General features: G+C 38.6%; 1 protein-coding gene across 3 annotated transcripts in view; it reads left to right on the top strand.

Annotated features, from left to right (window-relative positions):
• Positions 1–18,896, top strand: part of cdh18a (cadherin 18, type 2a) — a 247,947-nt gene that overhangs the window by 210,039 nt on the left and 19,012 nt on the right. For all 3 annotated transcript variants that reach the window (XM_037547684.1, XM_017705968.2, XM_037547685.1), the window contains 6 exons: positions 4,623–4,790; positions 6,350–6,537; positions 7,029–7,282; positions 7,950–8,086; positions 13,600–13,721; positions 17,513–17,627. In XM_037547684.1, coding sequence (XP_037403581.1) covers positions 4,623–4,790; positions 6,350–6,537; positions 7,029–7,282; positions 7,950–8,086; positions 13,600–13,721; positions 17,513–17,627 — 984 coding nt within the window. The remainder of the gene's footprint in view (positions 1–4,622; positions 4,791–6,349; positions 6,538–7,028; positions 7,283–7,949; positions 8,087–13,599; positions 13,722–17,512; positions 17,628–18,896) is intronic.

Genomic DNA, 18,896 nt, shown 5'->3' with positions numbered 1-18,896 from the left:
TTCGACTACATTACTTTTACCAACATACAAAACATGTTACACAGAGATTCTCTGCAAGGAACCATTTCACACCAAACCACCCTGAATGGCTGTTTACCTCTTAATCATATGATTATGCACAAAGTTGGAAATCCCTGTTAAGAAGTAACTGGTCACAAGCTCATGCTACCTCATAAAAAATAAATAAATAAATAAATACATAAATAATAATAATAATAATAATAATAACCTGAGGTGGTTCCACATAATAGCCATGTTTACATGCAGCCTGATAATCAGTTAACAATCCAACTAATGGCTCAATTACAATAGAATACAACCACATCAATCAGGATAGACTAGTCTGATTGAGGTCATTCCAAATACAATGTTCCTCCAATTGAATGCGGTGGGCGACCCTGAAAAGTATCCGTTAAATATAGGAATAATGGCCAAGTAAGCATTCCTTTAAGTTTAAGTATTTTCTGCTTTTAAATCTTTAAAAGAGTTAAAAGTAGTTAGGAGAGGGCTCCCGACTGGTGCAACCAGGTAAGCGTTGGCCCCATCTTCAGGAAATTATGAGTTTGATCCCTGGCTATGCCACTGCCTTCCAGCACAACTGACCTTGCTCTCTTTGGGTGGGTACAGTGGCCCCACTTTAAAAAAATACCAGAAAATATAAAATGTATCTGTGGAGGGTGTGTGATTAGGGGAGTCCTAACTAGTGGGTGGACTTGGATATGACCAAACTGGGGAGAAATAAAATAAATAAATTATATATTACTCAATGCATTTAGGCATGTAGAGGTGGTCAAGACAACTTGCTGAAGTGCAGACCGAGCATCAGAATGGGGAAGAAAGGGGTTTTAAGTGACTTTGAACGTGGGGTGGTTGTTGGTGCCAGACGGGCTGGTCTGAGTATTTCAGAAACTGCTGATCTACTGGGATTTTCATGCACAACCATCTCTAGGGTTTATAGAAAACGGTCCGAAAAAGAGGAAGTATCCAGTGAGCGGTCAGTTGTGTGGACGAACATGCCTTGTTGATGTGAGAGGTCAGAGGAGAATGGGCAGACTGGTTCCAGATGATGGACAGGAACTCAAATAATCAACCAGAATCTCTGAGGAACGTTTCCAACACCTTGTTGAAAGTCTGTCATGGAGAATTAAGGCAGTTCTGAAGGCAAAAGGGGGTCCAACCTTTTACTAGCAAGGTGAGAAAAAAAAAAGCTCTGAAATTTGGGTGGGAACTGTTATCTTGAGCTGTTATTTTCACAAGATGTGACAAAATGTGCAACATTCACAGTGATATTCCAAGTGTTGTTGATTTTCTAAGTAAAAACAAGACATTTTCTACAGTGAACACACTTTCTGCTGATTTGAATGCATTGTTGAGTTTAAAATTTCAGAAAATTTTAAATGTATCATAAATTTGCTTGTTAAATTCGGTAAATAGACAGTAATCGTGAATTAAAGTGTGCAGAAGTGTGCTGTCTGTAGTGGCTGTGTATCCCGAGGACATTAGTATCCCTCTCACAGGCCTGGGTAACTTCACTGTGAACTTTTCCAGTGTGTTATAGAGGACAAATGGTTATGATACCTTTGGCTTTGACCTTATAAAGTAGTACATTCGGACACCAGGAACTCTAAAACACATTCCATTAACACACAGCAGCATGTTTTCATTTTGCAGTTTGGAATGCAACAGCGCCTCTACGAACGTGCTGCCGTTTATCTGAATGTCAGCTCCTAACGAGTGAGCAAAGATCCTGAGATACAGAACGAAGGTCTATAATAAGTCAAGCCACCAATAATTAACACAGACTATCTGCTTTCACACAGTCAGAATCCTCCCTGCTTCAGAGGAGACGGCTATGTCAGCTTTGCTTTCAGCAGGGCGCCGCACCCTCCTGCGCACACTGTTGAGGGTATTGTGTGTTTCCTGCTTTCTATTGTTTGCTCTGCAGCTGACGCTGAACTGTGACCTACAAGGGGTGCTGTTTCCCCAGGGCACATACAGGTGCAACATGCAAACTTAACCTGTCTTCCACTCCACCCATCATCTGCTTTCGAGGGAGCTACTTATATGTGGGTGTGTTGGGAAGGTTCAAAAATGACTATTTAGGGAAAAACAGGTGTAACCTACAGCGTCAGGACTGGGGTCAGGGGGAAAATGATTCTTAGATGCATTGCTGCGAAGACATGGATGATTTACAAATGTCAAAAAATGATTTTCTACATTTTCATTTACAACGTAATGTTTGCCGCAATGCAAAAAGTGGAATTTTTTAAGTACGGAACTGCAGCACCAACACACTCTGTGGTGACACATAACAAAAAGACAACTAGATGAGTGAGAAATCCAACCAGCACCCTCTGCATTAAAAGCCAGGTTAGATCAGGAGTCACAACCCAAATGTTAAGAAGAGTCATTTTGTCCTTTCAACAAAAATCAAACCACGTTGGGAGCCACAACATTTCATGTACAATATGTCTCAGTATGTACGAATGTCCTAGTATAGGTGTCACAATTGGCCCCTCCCAGTCCTGTCCATGTGTTCGTTTTGCTTTGGTTTTCTAGTCCTGCCCCCTCATTTCATGACTCCACCCCTCAAAACTTGAATAGTTCCTTGTAAAATGTCTCTCAACATTTGTCTGTTTTACGAGGCTGAAGTCACTTCTCATTCTCCAGCTTCTTGTTCACATTTTCCCGCTCCACCTTAAATTCTGACGGAGGTGCCGAATGAAATTTAAGGTGGAACAGGAAAATTTGAAAGAGAAGCGACTAGATCTTAACAACTTTTTGTTGTTTGACAGTCTCTCGTTGCAGATTTAATTTACCAGGAAACCAACTGCATTGTTTATAAATGCAAATAAGTCCATGTGTCTCCCAATGTTCGTCTTAAATCTCTCTCTTTGCCTTAACGTTAGCTACTAGCCCGGCGAGACTGCATTGATATGTGACGTGCTGTCTGCTGCCAGTCATTGAGAACCAGGGCTTTCGCGCTAGAGCAGCGATCCCAAAGCTCTACAATGACACTAAAACCGAAGTTATAAAATTACTAAAGAAAACGGGTCGGATGGCTGTAACATGTTGTGTGGACATCCATCGCAACTGATGTCATTTTATCGCAGATGAGTGACAGCCAGTGTCTCACGTGCTCCAAACAAGAGCAGTGAATGAGAAGCTTCCAGTTCATTTGCCACGTCACTTCCGTTTGTTTCATTAATAAAAGATATTGGAAGTAAATTCATTATGGATCATTTTAAATACTTTGCTTTAAAGGTACCGAGTCCTCACAGAGTGGGGAAAATAGAAATAGTTTGATTTGGGTTAATGAGGTTACAGTAAGGTCCTCATTCTCTAATATCTTCCTAAGTTTTTTTCTTAAGTTTGTTCTTGAGAAAGGTTCTAAGAAAAGGTCTGTGTCAGATTCATGATGTGTTCTTAAAGCACAGAACTGTTCTCACCTTTGTGCTCTTGAGTTTGTGTAGATTCTGTTCTTACCTACGAAGAAATCCCACATAAGAAAACGTTGGCGAAGGTCAGAACCTTAAAATAAAATCTCTTAAGAATGACTGATGAATGAGGCCCACATTTACTTGCATAAAGAAATGGAAAGCTAACAGAAAATAAGTTTCTAAAGCTGGAATTTTAAAAAAAGGATTTAAATAGAGGAAATTGGACTAGTACTATTGGACCACCAAAACGGTCACCATCAAGATAATCCGTCCCTAAAGCTTAGATATCTGGGATATATGAGAAAATGAAGCTTGGAAAAAATTATAGATGTCTCTGTCCAGCCTTCCAATGTGTGAAGATAGCCCAGTGGGTCTGAAAGGATGTGTAACTTCAAGAAGCTCTTATTCAAAATCAGTCAAAACATTTATGAAAACGAACGTCTTCTCATAACAATGGACTGACCAGAGTCCAGAGCCTCAACATTACTGAATATTTTTGAGATTGTTAGCACAACATGCAACCAACCTCTAAGACTGAACCTTGGAGGTGTGACAAAATATACCCCAAATGTTTTAATCACTGAAAGCAAGTTTTCCAAAAAGAATGGAGGCTGTAATAAAAACGAAGGGTGGACAGACTAAATGTTGAAAAGAAATTGAATCATTTTTAGTTATCAAGGCTTCTGTGTAGATTTACATTAAATGTATGTTCTCTATTTTGCATATGAGTTCCTTCTTGTTGCTCTCAGATCGTTTCAGCACAGTGAAAGGAGTTTTCTGCTTGTGTAATGCCAAGCTGAGAGAGGTCATCCAGTGTACCGATAGCTTCATTAAGAAACAGGCCACTGGCTACGAGGCCACAGTCCAAATGAGCTTTTGTTCAGTGCTGATAAAAATGGACAAGGGCCTTTTTTCACCATGCTGAGCTGATATTGCATAGCAATGGTTTTGTACCATATTGGCATTTACACTGGGTTCAAAAGGAGATAATTCACATAGCCAGAAATGAAAATAATAATAACCCTTTCCATTTTTATACCGGTTGGGAAAGTAGGTCAGGAGGGGTAGGAAGGTGAAAGTGTTGGTAGAAGAGGTAAACTTTAAGATGCGGGGAACGAAGAGCGGTCAAGCATTCTGGACAGTTAAGAAGAACCCGCGTTTGTCATTTTATTTCCTTTTTAGGTATCATTAGGACGGCGCTAGCCAACATGGACAGAGAGACGAGAGAAATGTACTCCATCATCATCCAAGCCAAAGACATGGCCGGCTCTGTGGGGGGACTGTCTGGATCGACCACTGTCAACATTACTCTGACTGATGTCAATGACAATCCTCCAAGGTTTCCGCAAAGTGAGTGTCTGCTTGCTCACTCTTTTTGACAAAGCATCTCAGCCTAAGGTTTATTTAACTTTGTAGTAACTAGGAAACTTACTTTACCCTGAGATAACAACCCCATTTTCCTCAACTCACAATGAAATGAAATATATTTAACGATAATAATGAGAGGAGTTTGAAAAAGCCACTAAAATCGATGAGCTTTTCAAAGACTCTCTGCTTATGGACAACATCTCAGATCTGGACAGTTTCCCTCAAATTCATTATTCATATATTAGAGGATAAATTTCATGTTTTGTGTTTAATAATATATAAAGTATTTTATTAAGAAATTTCTTAAATATATCTGTTGCCTACAAGCAGCACTGTTCAAGTGAGATGTCACTTATGCAGCCGCTTGAGAATTATTAAGAATTAGGTTTGTGTTGTCGTTTATTTAGGGGAACTAACTTATTTAATATCCAATATGCACTGAGCGACCACTTTATTGAGTACACCTCTTTATGTCTGCATTCTTTGTCCATTTGATCAGCTCTGCTTACCACTTAGGTATAGTTTGTGGTTCAGTTACAGACTGTAGTCCATCTGTTTCTCTGCATACTTTGTTAGCCCCCTTTTACCCTGTTCTTCAGTGGGCAAGACCCTCACAGGACCACCACAGAGCAGGTATTATTTAGATGGTGGATCATTCTCAGCACTGCAGTGACACTGACGTGGTAGTGTGTGTTGTGCTGGTCTGAGTGGGTCACACTGTTGGACTGAGAATAGTCCACCAACCAAAAGTATCCAGCCGACACAGTCCTCTGTGCAATGTTCTGTGACCACTGATGGATTAGAGGAGGACCAACACAAACTGTGCAGCAGCAGATGAGCTATCGTCTCTGACTTTACATCTACAAGGTGGGTTAATAAGATAAGAGTGTCTAATAGAGTGGACAGTGAGTGGACACAAAACCTCCAGCAGCACTGCTGTCGCTGATTTACTAATACCAGCTCAACACTCTGGGTAAATTCTAAACATTTAGATTAAATTTATCACCGCACAATGTTCATCAAAGGCAACATACCTTACAATGACCCCAAGCAGAGTTTCATATTTAAGCCCATGTTAAGCAAAAACATTAAGAACATCTCACAATGTTCTAGAGCAGTAGTTCCCAGGCCTGTTCCTGGAGGACATCCTGCACATTTTGTTTTCCTGCCAAAACACTCACTTCAGTTCAGAAAGAGCTTGTTAATTAGTGGATTAGTTAGACCAGGCGTGGTGGGAACACTAAAATGTGTAGGCCAGGGGGTCCAGAGCTGGGAACCACTGCAATAGAGGGCTGTTCTAGCCCAGTTGGCATTAGCAATTGAGGTCACCCTTTCCTTCATTGATAGGTAGTTTAACACATTTCAGATGACCCTCAAACCTTTCACAAGTTAAATGAATGTTTTGTGCCAAAATTCAGTCCCAACACCATCAGTCCAGGCATTTTCACATTTGCTACTTTTCTCAGCTTTTAGTGTTTTGTTTTTCATCAAATATGGGCAATTTGAACACATTTACTCTAAATGTTTGTGTCCTGCTCCAGAGAACTACCAGTTGTACGTACCGGAATCTGCTCAAGTTGGAAAAGCTGTTGGGAAAATCAAAGCCAATGACGAAGACCTGGGCATCAACGCTGAGATGGCATACAGAATCACCAATGAGGAAGGGGCAGCCATGTTTTCTATATATGCTGATAGTGACAAAAGGGAAGGAGTCATCTCTCTCAAAAAGGTGTGTTCACAGGTGCCTCAAGAGGCAGATAAATTCTGTGGAAAATGCTAAACTGAATTGGAATAATATTTGTGTTTGTACATAGAAAAGGGTTTGTTTGAATTGAATTGAATTTAGTGAAAACGTATAGTAGTTAATATCGTTTGGCAGTAAAACAACTATTTTCATGTATATTCACATCTGTTTTTGTCATGTCACGCTTTGTGACTCAAACCTGTCAATACCGAATGGAAATATAATGGAAATATAATTCACTAAGTCGTTAACAAAATATTTTATATATAACTACTATATAGTTCCATAATAACACTAGAATAGTATTAAAGAATGAAAGTAATAACTCCAAACTTTTTAAGATTAAAGGGTGAGACAGGAGTGCTCAAATGTGACTTTAAGGGTTTTGCAGACACTTTCTTTCTTTTCCCTGGTGACCTGAAAGAACATCATTTCTTTTTTATCGGTGATCGTTTTACCACCTCTGTTCCTTACAGCCATTGGACTATGAGAAAAAGAAGGCCTACTCGTTAAGCATAGAGGGTGTGAACACACATCTGGACCCTCAATTCTCCCACCTGGGCCCATTCAAAGACACCACCACCTTGAAGATTATCGTTGGGGATGTAGACGAAGCTCCAGTATTCACCATGGATTACTACATCATGGACGTGTATGAGAATGCTCCAGCCGGTGCAGATGTCGGCATGGTAACGGCTCAAGACCCCGACAATGCCAGGGGCAAAGTTAGGTGAGAGCTGAAGCAAGCTAGTGCTAGTAATTAAGTAGATAATTCACTGTGATATGAGGCATTCTAGTCTGTGTTATTTTTATTTCTCCCTAATGTATGGAAAAAAATAGCATCACACATACGATGCATTCCTTGAAAGGTGATGCATCCATTCCTTCAGAGTGCCTTGACAGCCTTTTAGAGGAATGGTTCCCAGTCCTGGGGGATGCACCACATTGCACAGTTTAATGTTTTCCCTGCTGTAGCACACTGTGCTCAAATTACTAGCTAATTATGAAACCCCTCATGAGCTGAATCAGGTATTGCTGTCATTCAAAAGCAGATAGACTTACAGTACAGTGTTCAGAGTATTGCACAGGGAATCGGCTTCAGATAATTTAAAAGACAATAAAAAAAGAAACAGAAATAACTATTTAAAAAAAAAAAAACGCTGCTCATGTGGATCTTCTTTCAACACATTAGCTGTATAGCTTATTCAGCACAGCTTTTTAAAATATTCAGCACTTTCAAGGCTTCCACTCCTTTTTAACAGTGAAAAGCCAATTAACGAAGAACCGTTATCTGTTTACACTCAGAAAACCCTCAAGCAATTTGCCCGTCCATCACCTCTTCCATGAACCAGAGTTATGATCCGTCATATCAAAACTCTTCGGTCCTCTAATTGCAGGTATTCCATTGACAGCAGTGTGAATGGAGAGTCACTTTTCAGCATCGATGCCAACAGCGGACTCATTAAAACCACCGCAAGCTTGGATCGGGAGGCAGTAGCCTGGCACAACATCACTGTTAAGGCTTCAGAGGTTGGTAAGTACAGCTCCTTGGCCAGAATCCTATCTACGCCAATCAATTTCGTATGTGAGTTCACGAAAAAGCCAATCTTAAAAATATAGGTGGTGAAAGGGTTCTTCGGCGCAATGCCGCAGAAGAACCACTTTTGGTTTCTCTAAAGAATGGTTCATCGTCATTCACAGTCCTACATCAGTTAAACACTTTTCTTAGAACCTGTTTGTCCAAGCCAAGAACCACTATTGGCTTACTGAAGAACCTTTCAATGGATGGTTCTTATAAACACCCTTGCTATAAATGTGTGGGCGAAGGATTTTTATTTTTTTTGGAAATGCAGAGAACCACATAATACAAAGGTTCTATATGTACATCCAAGCCAAGAACCACATATGGCTCTTTTGTGGAGTTTTAATAAGAGTTTCCTCAATAATTACTACTTTAGTAGTTATAGTCATATAAATGAAGCAGATGAATCCTCTTGCCCAGGAACAGGCCTTGATTGTTTGTGCAAGTTTTGGACACAGGAATGCACCTGGAGCTTGGAGAGACCAGCAAAATTGCTTACATAGTAAAAGACGAAGGCAAGCTAACCCTCGAAGAGCAAAGTAAGCTGGTGAGAACCGGCGAAAAACTGGTTCTTGAGATAAGTTAATAAAACAAGTTTCAAAATGATGGCTTTGGCCTGGTACCACCAGACTGGGGAAGTTTAGAAAGAATAGATCCCAGGGATGGTTGGAGATAAAAGTTTCCAAGGAAAGTATGAAATTAAATAACATGAACTAAAAGTGATTCAAAGTCATGTAATTAATTAAAGGTTGGCGAGTGGGGTGATGAGCTCATCCCGAAATAGGATATAAAGAAGGATACCTTGTGATGATCTTCTGCATGTGTGGTTGTCCGGGAATCATCTTGCCACCTGAAGATCAATAAATGAAGACGGCCTTTTCCTCCCTTCCAGAAGAACTCAGCAGCTTAAGTCTTTTGTTCTACTTTATTTTATTCTTGGTTGAATACTCTTTTATTTTTGTTTATTTATGAAAGTGATTAATCAATAATTAGAACAAAAGCACAGCACAGAATAGTCTTAGTATTTGAACCTCATATTTTGGGGCTTTGGGCAAGAAGAAAACAGCTCTTGGTCACAACACTTTTAAGAACTTTCCTTTAATGGTCTTGAAAGATCTGAGATGTGCAGCAGCGTAAAACTTTCATAAAGCACGAAGAATCACATAATATTAATAGTATTTATCAATTAAGTGTTTTCTTCCTAGAACCTGCACATCAAAGCTAAGAACTCATGTGGAACCTTTCAGTGGGTCATTTTTAAAAGAACCATTTTTGTGAACAAGATGTGTAAGAATCTTTTGAAAATATGAAGAACTACATAAGATTAAAGGTTTGTATTAATTCATGGTGTTTCCTAGAATCTGTATGTCCAAGTCAAGATCCAACAGTTTTTGGAGAACCTTTCAAAGGAAGTGTGGATCAGCATGAAGGACCTTTTTAAAATTGAACAAACCTCCACATGATCTACACAAGGTTCTACACAAATTCAAGATTTTCCATTTAGCATTGTACAGAAAGTAGAAGCCAAGAAACAGTTTGGAACCATTTAAGTGAATTTCAACCCAAGATCTCAATAGATCTGTCATCTAGGCTGGAGCTCTTTGAAGAACCTTTCAGAGAACCTGCACATCCAAGCCAAGAACTACTTGTCGAACCTTTCAGTGAGTGGTTCTTTAAATTTACCAAACTTCCACAAATTCGAGGTTTTCTTTTTAGACTTGTACGTAGAGTACAAGCCAACAACCATTTAGGAACCATTTAAGAGAATTTTGAACCGAGATCTCAAGAGATCCATCTAATCCAGCCTGAAGCTACAGAGCTGCAATTGGTCATGGATATTGACCATAGCAAATGAGAAGCATTGCATCGCTGGACTGATGTTGTTGCTGAAGGTACTGTGGTCTGATCGAGGCAGACAGGGTCAATTGATTTCTCTGTCTCTCTTTCCCTTTCTTTTGCTTATCTAAGTAATTATCCTTTTCTTCATCCCATTCTTAGCAACAGTGTTGGCTAATGAGTTGAAGCTGCCCATTGATAGCATCAGCAGACACATAGCTGATAGCGATCAATCACCATTAGTAATCCACATGTGATTAGAGATAAACCAATATGTGGACAGCCAACATTTTTCACTGATGTTCAGCGTTTTTTTCAGAATATCAGCTGAATCAGTTATCGGCTCTTTGACGGAGATGCCATTTAGAGTTGAAAATGTTTAGCCTCCAGGGTTCATATGAATGCAATCTTAGAGCGCTCCACTGCCTCGCACTATTCTGAAATATTCATGAAATTTACATTCAAACAGGCACAATCTGCTTTTCCGTTCTCCTTTAAACCAGCATCCCATTCGTTTGTAGACTTCTACAGCTGAATTCATATGTAAAACCCCAGAGACAGGGTTTGGCTGGGTCCTGAATCACTTCAAGAAAGAGGAGCTGTTTGCATAGGTTTCACCATAACAATGCCACCTAAGCAACGGATAGCTACGCAGCGCCTAAGAACAGATTTGTGGATGGGTAAATCAGGAATGGTTAGAGTAGATAAAATGTTTTAAAATGATCATCTAAGTTTAATTCAACTATAACATGGTCCCCAAAGCTTTTGAGTCATTTATTAAACTTGCTCAAACCTCAATTGATTACAGTCATGAATTGAACAGTTGTGTCTTCATATATTAGTTTATTTTATATGTGAAGTGTAAGAAGAGCTGTATGTTTGCATAGAAAGAGCTGTAGAAATGACACCCAGGGCCTGAAGGAATGCTTTTTGCACCAGTCGCACTCTCACTGTATTGACTTTGAAAATGGTATTCAAGTTTAAACACTTAATTTGTCAAAGAAAAAATGGGTGTAGCAGGTCCTTGCCCAAGCATGAGGGGCCTGAGCCCCTGCACTTTACCTTTCGGACTGTACAAGTGCCCTCTTGGCTGGCATGGTAATTGTGTTTTATATGGCCAGTCCTTAGAATTGGCCATGTTTGGGTACAACAAGCTCTATTGCTTGTAAGCGCCCTCTGTAGTGCAGTACCCTGTACCTGTGGAGGTTTTACCGCAGGAACTTTGATCTGCATACATCATCACAGTGCTCAGATAAAGCACCTGCACAAAGCATCACAATGTATAATGTGACCACAATTACAGAAACGTCACCTTGCATAAAACAAGTTGCTGATATTGTAAAATACATGGATTTATGTGAGGCTGGGTAGAGTTTTGAAATAGATGAGTTCACCCAGTGGTTCATAGCAATTAAATAATTTAGTGGGTAATGCTGGAGAGTGGGGTTCCTTGCTTAGACAGTAATGCTAATATTTTTTTTATCCTGCCTTTGGACGCATTGCCAACTCATATTGAAACTGCAGGAAAGGTTTTTTTTTTGTGTGTGTAAAGTTAACAATTTGTAAATTAAATTTTAATCAAATTTTTCTTACTAAAGATTTGTTGTTTGAACATTTGCCCAATTACCAAATATTCGACTAATTATTCATTTTTACTAAAGTCACTAAAGATTAGGGAGATACAAAAGATTTGCTGAAGTTAGTAAAGATTAGCTACAGCCATAGAAAATTGAAGTCATTTGAGATGCATGGCTAACCCACATTGCATCAAGGTTACACATTTTCGCTAAAGTTACTAAAGATTAGCCAGAGACACCAAAAATTTGCTAAAGGCACTAGAGATTACCTACAGCCTCAGTCAGCTGAACAGTAATTTCAGACACATGGCCAAATTATAGTGCAGCTGCATCAAGTTTCTAAAAATTAGCTAAAGATAATGATTAGATTAGACTTCACAATAATTTCTGAAGTTAGCTAAAGTAACTAGAGATTACCTACGGCCTTAGTTAATGGAAGAAGTTTCTAAAAATCAGGTAAAATTGCTAACGCTGCCTTTGTAAATGAAACAGTCTGTTTTAGATGTATGGCCAATGCATATTCCGGCCTTATCAAGTTAATGCATATATTTGGGGGTCGTATGGGGAGGGGTGGTATTACTGGAGCCTATTCCACTGGTCATTAGGTGGAAGGCAGGATACAGCCTGGACAGTTAATGAATTTTTGGTAAAATTCTTTAAGATTACAGCCTTAGTCAACTGAACGGCTATTTCTGATGTGTTGCCAACTTAAATTGCAGCTGAATTAAGTTAATATAGATACAGTAATTAAATATAATGTCCACATCAATTTACAAAATATTTGCCAAAGTTATTTACGGTACTAAAGATTATATAAGATAAGTCACTAAAGATTAGCTACAGGCCTGGTAAACTCAACAGTTATTTCTAATGCAATTCCAACTTATATTATGGGTGCATCAAGTTACTACATTTTCACTAAAGTGATCAATTATTTGCTGACATAATTTTTGATTTTTGAATTTTTTGAAAAGTTACTACAGATAAGTCCGTTACTAATGATTAGCTACAGCCATAATTTGTGACTATAACTTCAGACACCAACTCAAAGCGCAGCTAGATTAAGTCTCTGAAGATCAGCTAAAGTTAGTAAAGTTTGGCATCAGCTTTTGTAAAATGTAAATTGTCATTTTGGTCATTTTAGATGCATGGTTTATGAATATTCTGGTCATATCAAGTAAATAAATTATTGCTAAAGTTACAAAAGATTAGCTAAAGTTACAAAAGATTAGCTAGTGTTTTGGTAAATTAGTCATTTCTGATGCATCGCCAACTCATACTATGGCTGCCTGAAGGTCCTATTATTGTGAAATATTAGTTAAAGTTACTAAAGATTAGCAACAATTATGAAATATTAGCTAATGTTAGTAAAGATTAGCTAAGATCTTAGTTAACTGAATAGTAATTTCAGGCATATTGCCAACTCATATTATGGCTGCAAACTATTTTGCAAAATATACTAAATAGTTGCTAAAGTTGCTAAAGATTAGTTACAGCCTTTTTCGCTTCAGTAGTATTGTACTTTGCCAACTCATCATGGCTGTAAAAAGTTACTAAAGATCAGCTTAAGTAAATAAAGATAAGCTAAAGTTACAAATAATAAACTAAAGTAAATAAAGATCAGCTAGAGTTACTAATGATCAGCTTAAGTAAATAAAGATTAGCTAAACTTACTAATGATCAGCTTAAGTAAATAAAGATAAGCTAAAGTTACTAATGATCAGCTAAATTAAATAATGATCAGCTAAAGTTACTAATGATCAGTTAAATTAAATCATGATCAGCTAAAGTTACTAATGATCAGCTTAAGTAAATAAAGATAAGCTAAAGTTACTAATGATCAGCTAAATTAAATAATGATCAGCTAAAGTTACTAATGATCAGTTAAATTAAATCATGATCAGCTAAAGTTACTAATGATCAGCTTAAGTAAATAAAGATAAGCTAAAGTTACTAATGATCAGCTAAATTAAATAATGATCAGCTAAAGTAAATAATGATTAACAACAGCTTTAGTGTTTGATGGTTGTGTTTCGTCTGTGTATTTTTCAGACAATCCAAAGCTGGTCAGCTACGTTCCAGTCACAGTTCAAGTCCTGGACATCAATGACAACACGCCCTACATTCCTACTGACCAGGACATCATTGTGTGTGAGAGTTCCAAGCCGGGCCAGGTTAGTTATCTGTGCCCAGTGCTCTGTAGTGTCGCATTTTACTGTCACGCTTTCGTATTTCATCCAGCTTCTCCGCTAAAATTCCTTCTCTCCTATCCTGTTCTCTTTTGTACTTCGTTTCCCATTTCTGCCAGTTCCTTTCTTCTTCTTCGTGCTATTTCTGAACCTTTTGCCAGCCTTCAAATGCTTTTTACCTCTCTACTGTCTTCAGTTCTGCTTACTTCTATATGCACACACATACACGAGCGCCATCGGTCTCTTTATGATACGTCTGACACCATCGAGGCTGGATTTATCTGTGGCTCTGCAGACTTGGAAGTTTCTTCAATCCATAAATTATTCAGCATATACAGGATGTCTTTTGGAGCAGATATCAGGCCCCTACTGCACTGATCCCACTGGTGACGGCTTGCAAGAAGTGTTAATCATCGATCTTTCCGATAGGAGCAATCGCGCATGAAAGCCCGTCCTCTTATATTTTTCCCAACTTTAATGAAGATCACTAAATGTGGAGGATGCGCTGAGACACATGATGCATGTCTGGGTTCAATTTCTGGAAGCCTCTCAAAACGCTGCGGCCAGAAAAGCACTGCAGGTGCAAGTTCGACTAAAAATATGACAAATTATTCTCCCACTTCTCCTGCGGATAAATAGAGTCTGTAATGAATGGAAATAAGCCATGGCTTTGTTTAGCACTGAAGTGAAAGGTAATTTTAGAGGCAATACACTATTTTATAAACACGTTGCTTTTCTCCTTCCAGCTGAGTAAACTCATTTACATGGAGGAGTCTAGTTCAAAACACAGTGAAAATGTGTTATTGATTCTTTTTAACTTTACATGATGTGTGTAATATCACTATTATGATCAATTAGAATTAGACACATTTTTCTTAGTATTTGGTGGGTATTGCTTGTACTTGTACAACACGGAACAACTACAATATACACATTTAGACAAACTGTAGAGAGTAATCCACAACCAGTGTGTATAAATGGCAAACGAACAAATAGCTGGTTGGTTGCAGCCCATTATGACCTCATCTTATTATATTCATATATTTTTAATAATTGTTTGATGTTTCTGCCTGTGCCTTCTTAAAAAATTACTATTGCAAATGTTAAATCCCACCCAGTTTTTTGTGCTCTAGTGCGAAAATTTGAAATATTGCATTTTTATCACATAGCCCATGTTTCATACCACAGCTATATATCATGTAACACAAAAGTGTCTTGTAATGTTCTATATTTGTCATATTGCCCATTCTTACATTTGGAAAACTATATGTCATGGTCTATATTGTATAACACGTAAATGTGAAGTGTGACATTGACATTGCATTTAGCCATATCACCCACTCTGTTTAGATGACTATCTTATTATATTTTGGCCATTATCTCATATTATCTCATATATATACTCCTACTTTTATTTTATAATATTGATTTTTACTTCAAGAAAATATATTATATTTATGTAATATATGTTATATTTTTTACCATTATTTCATACTTTTACTTCAAAAATTGTTTTTTTTTATCATTGTCTCCTACTTTTACTTTAAAAAATATTTTTTAATATATTTTTGCCATCTCCGACTTTTGCTTCAAATTATATTTTTGCTACAATCTCCTACTTTTACTTTTAAAAATTATATTATATTTTTCCATTGTCTTCGAATTCTACTTAAAAAATTACATTATTGCTATTTTGGACCCTTACATCACCGAAACAGAACATAATGATAACATACAATGTATTTTGTAAATATCAGGATCCAGCATTGAGCGAGGCACAGATCATAAGTCTTGGTTGGCATTTGACTGGATGATAAACTCTAATTTAAACCTCCTAGTCAATCAGTGTCAGCAAAGGCTTGGATTCCAGGAGGTGTGGCTCTGGCTTACAGTAAAAGTTTGTAGCCAGTGCCCTCAACTCACTGGACTCACTCTGTCACTCCACTTTGAGATTCATTACTATTGACCTGTAGAGCACTCACCACTGCAGACTGACCTCATGAGCAGCATGATAGAAAACAATATTCTTAATTATTAATTAGTTTCAGGCCAAGTGCCAGATTATATCACATCTATTATCTCTATAAATAGTGGTAATTATCAGATTCACTGTAATGACTGGATCACCTGTCAGGCACAGATTTAAATCTGCTTTTAGCTACAGAGAACCAGTGAGCTGAGTTTTTAAAAGTCTCTTTCATTTTTCATTACATTTTTTTTTTGCTTTTATTCTGTAGCTGCCATCAGATACCCTATGGCTATTTTTAATTATTAGATTTTTTTCCAAATTGTTTCATTTTAACTCATTTTATTTTAGCTGATAAACTGTTTATGTCCTTATTTGATCTTAATCCTATTGCTGTTTTTTATTTTATTACTTTTTACAATCTTTTAACTGTATTAACACCTCTGCTTTCTACACTGTAGACTGGGGTTCAATCCCCCACCAAGGTAAGCACCCTACACTATACCAATAAGAGTCCTTGGGCAAGACTCCTAACACCACCTTCGCCTACTTGTGTAAAATGATCAAATTGTAAGTTGCTCTGGATAAGAGCATCAGCCAAATGCCATAAATGTAAAATAAATGTTTCAAAATATAATGCGCCTTAATTTCCCTTTTATGTTGAATTGTATTCATTGGTTTTAACGGCCATGTCTTGCCTTTATATATTTTATAGTTCCTCTTCTTAATTGTCCTAATTGTTCCTTTTTTTCTTCCATTTATCTTCTGTTTATTTCGGTTTACACTGATTAAATTCCACTAATTTCTAATAATTAATATCTTTTCAAACGCTTCGCACTAGAAATGCTGAGCTTCATTGAAAGTGAGGGTCACCCTAAATGAATTTCTGAGTACAAATACATAAAGATTGATTGATACATTGATTGATATCAATGCTATATCGCCCATATCTTGAAAAAAGCTAAATATCATGTATTGTTAGTGTCATAAAGTATCATATTACATGCTTGCCTTATTGCTCACCCCTGCTACAGAAAAATCAAATACTGTGATAATTGCTGCTTATTGTGAATTTTTTTTCCAAGTATCGTGATGTTATATCTTTGCCATATCGCCCACCCTCACTGCAACCTAGTCCAGACTAGCATAGATGAAAAACAAGAGGTGTCTGGGTCTTTGAAAGCCGTGACAGTGGACAGTAGAGGCCGACATTTCCTGGAGCCCTTATTATAAGTGGGAAGAGCTCAGATACACAGCGTGAGATTGAGTCTGAGCGAATGTGAGACGTCCTGACGAAGCCCCCGCCGCTCTCTTCAGGTGTCCCCACGCCGACAGGTGAAGATCTTCAATAATTGGTCCATCCCAGGCATGAGGAGCGCTTTTTCTCGCTCGCCGCTGATCCGCTGGTGGGGGCCAATTAGGTTAACAAGCTGACAAAACATCACGGGGACAAGCATTGCTTGAAGCCAGCATGCATCCGCCGCCTGTGATCCAGCAGCCCTGCTGGGCCGAGTGCCGCATGCACGGAGATGCGAGCCAGAACCCAACGCCCCTCCAACTGAGGAGCAGGCAGAGAGGGGCAGGTAGTGCTGTGAGACTGGGGAGAGTGAGAAAACGATAAAACACCGCTGAGATCCTTAATCTAATTCCATTTCTTGCTCATTTCAATCCTTTATTTATCTCTCTCTCTCTCTCTCTCTCTCTGTCTTTCCCTCTACCCTGCCTTTTTTCTTTGTTTTACTCTCTCTTGCTCTTACTAATACTCTCTCTCTCTCTCTCTCTCTCTCTCTCTCTCTCTCTCTATGTACAGGTCATCCAGACCATCAGGGCTACAGACAATGACAACTTTGCCAATGGTCGCTTTTCTTTTGCTCTACCAACTGACCTGCCAACCAACCCGAATTTCACCCTGAAGGACAATGAAGGTATGAATATGAGAACATGCTGTGGTTCCAGTGACTTTGTGACATCTAATTTTTCATAACTGGAACATCACAGTTTTTTTTTTTTTTTTTTTTGCAGTGTACTGTGATTGTTGATAATATAATCTCAGTTTCTAGCATATTAATGCAGCCACATGATAAGTCCTATGTGTTTTGTTCACTCTTTACCTTTATTACAGCTCTCATTCTTCTCACAAGACTCGCTTTCAGTTTTCCAAAGAAATCCACCAGGCTATTTTTCCACACCTCCGAACTTCAGCCTTAGAAGTTGGTCACACATCTCCTCGTGACCCTACTAATCCCAAATGCATTCAATGATGTTGAGGTCTGGACTCTGAGGTGGCCATCCATTGTTCTAAGAACAGCAGCGGCTTCTTTGTTTCATTTGCAAATGTTCCTTTGTAATGTTGCAAATTTGCTCAAAAATCTCAGTAACAGCTTCTTGACACTTACACATCCTCTCAGAACCACTTGTGGTCTCACAGTGGAAGAATGAACAGAAATACCTGTGAATTCTGATATGACTCAGGAGTGGAGCTTGAGAAGTCCTGTTTTTGCTGATGATTACAGGTTTGGTGGTCTACAAGGTCTTGCGGGTGATTGTTAGGAAGAGGTTATCTTTTAACTTCGATTTAGGAAACTCCCGTTTTTTCCTTGCGATTTCCTTTGATTTTCTCTGTTATTATGCAGGTGGATTGTGTTTTATCTAATCTCTTTGGAAATATATCTTCTACCCAATGGCCATTTTGACTAGAAATGCATTAATAGAAAGGCGCCCTCTGACTTTTGCACGGTCCTGTAAAGCACACTCCTATTTCTGTTTAAAATGGCATTGGCAAAGTTGTTGGCTTTCACTTGCTATGCAATTTCAAACAAGATCCAGAGAAGCCTCTCTCCACTCATGTCTCGATAATGGAATTTGCCTCATGAGAGCTGAATTTCCGCATGTTTGCTCCTAGCGAACCTCCAGCACCTCAACACAAACATATTTAGCGTCATGTGCTGTTGTCACATGGATCTTGCTCATTCTCTGAAGCCCACCCCCTCCCTGCTCATCTCACCTTCCACCCCCCGGCCACTCTTTTCTAATATCAGAGAGAGGCCAGTGGTGCGGTTGCCCAGGAAACCAGGTCTGTGTCTATGTTAGCTCAGGGCTGTCTGCTGGAGATGGTCAGACTGTAATGATTCATCAGATTCTTCAGAAAAGCAGACTGCTCCTTTGGAGGATAGAGGACGTAGAAAAATGGGGGG

Source organism: Pygocentrus nattereri, chromosome 19 (assembly GCF_015220715.1).
Source record: "Pygocentrus nattereri isolate fPygNat1 chromosome 19, fPygNat1.pri, whole genome shotgun sequence".
Classification (NCBI taxonomy): domain Eukaryota; kingdom Metazoa; phylum Chordata; class Actinopteri; order Characiformes; family Serrasalmidae; genus Pygocentrus; species Pygocentrus nattereri.
Note: the sequence above shows the minus strand (reverse complement) of the source record. Positions and strands in the feature narration are given on the sequence as shown.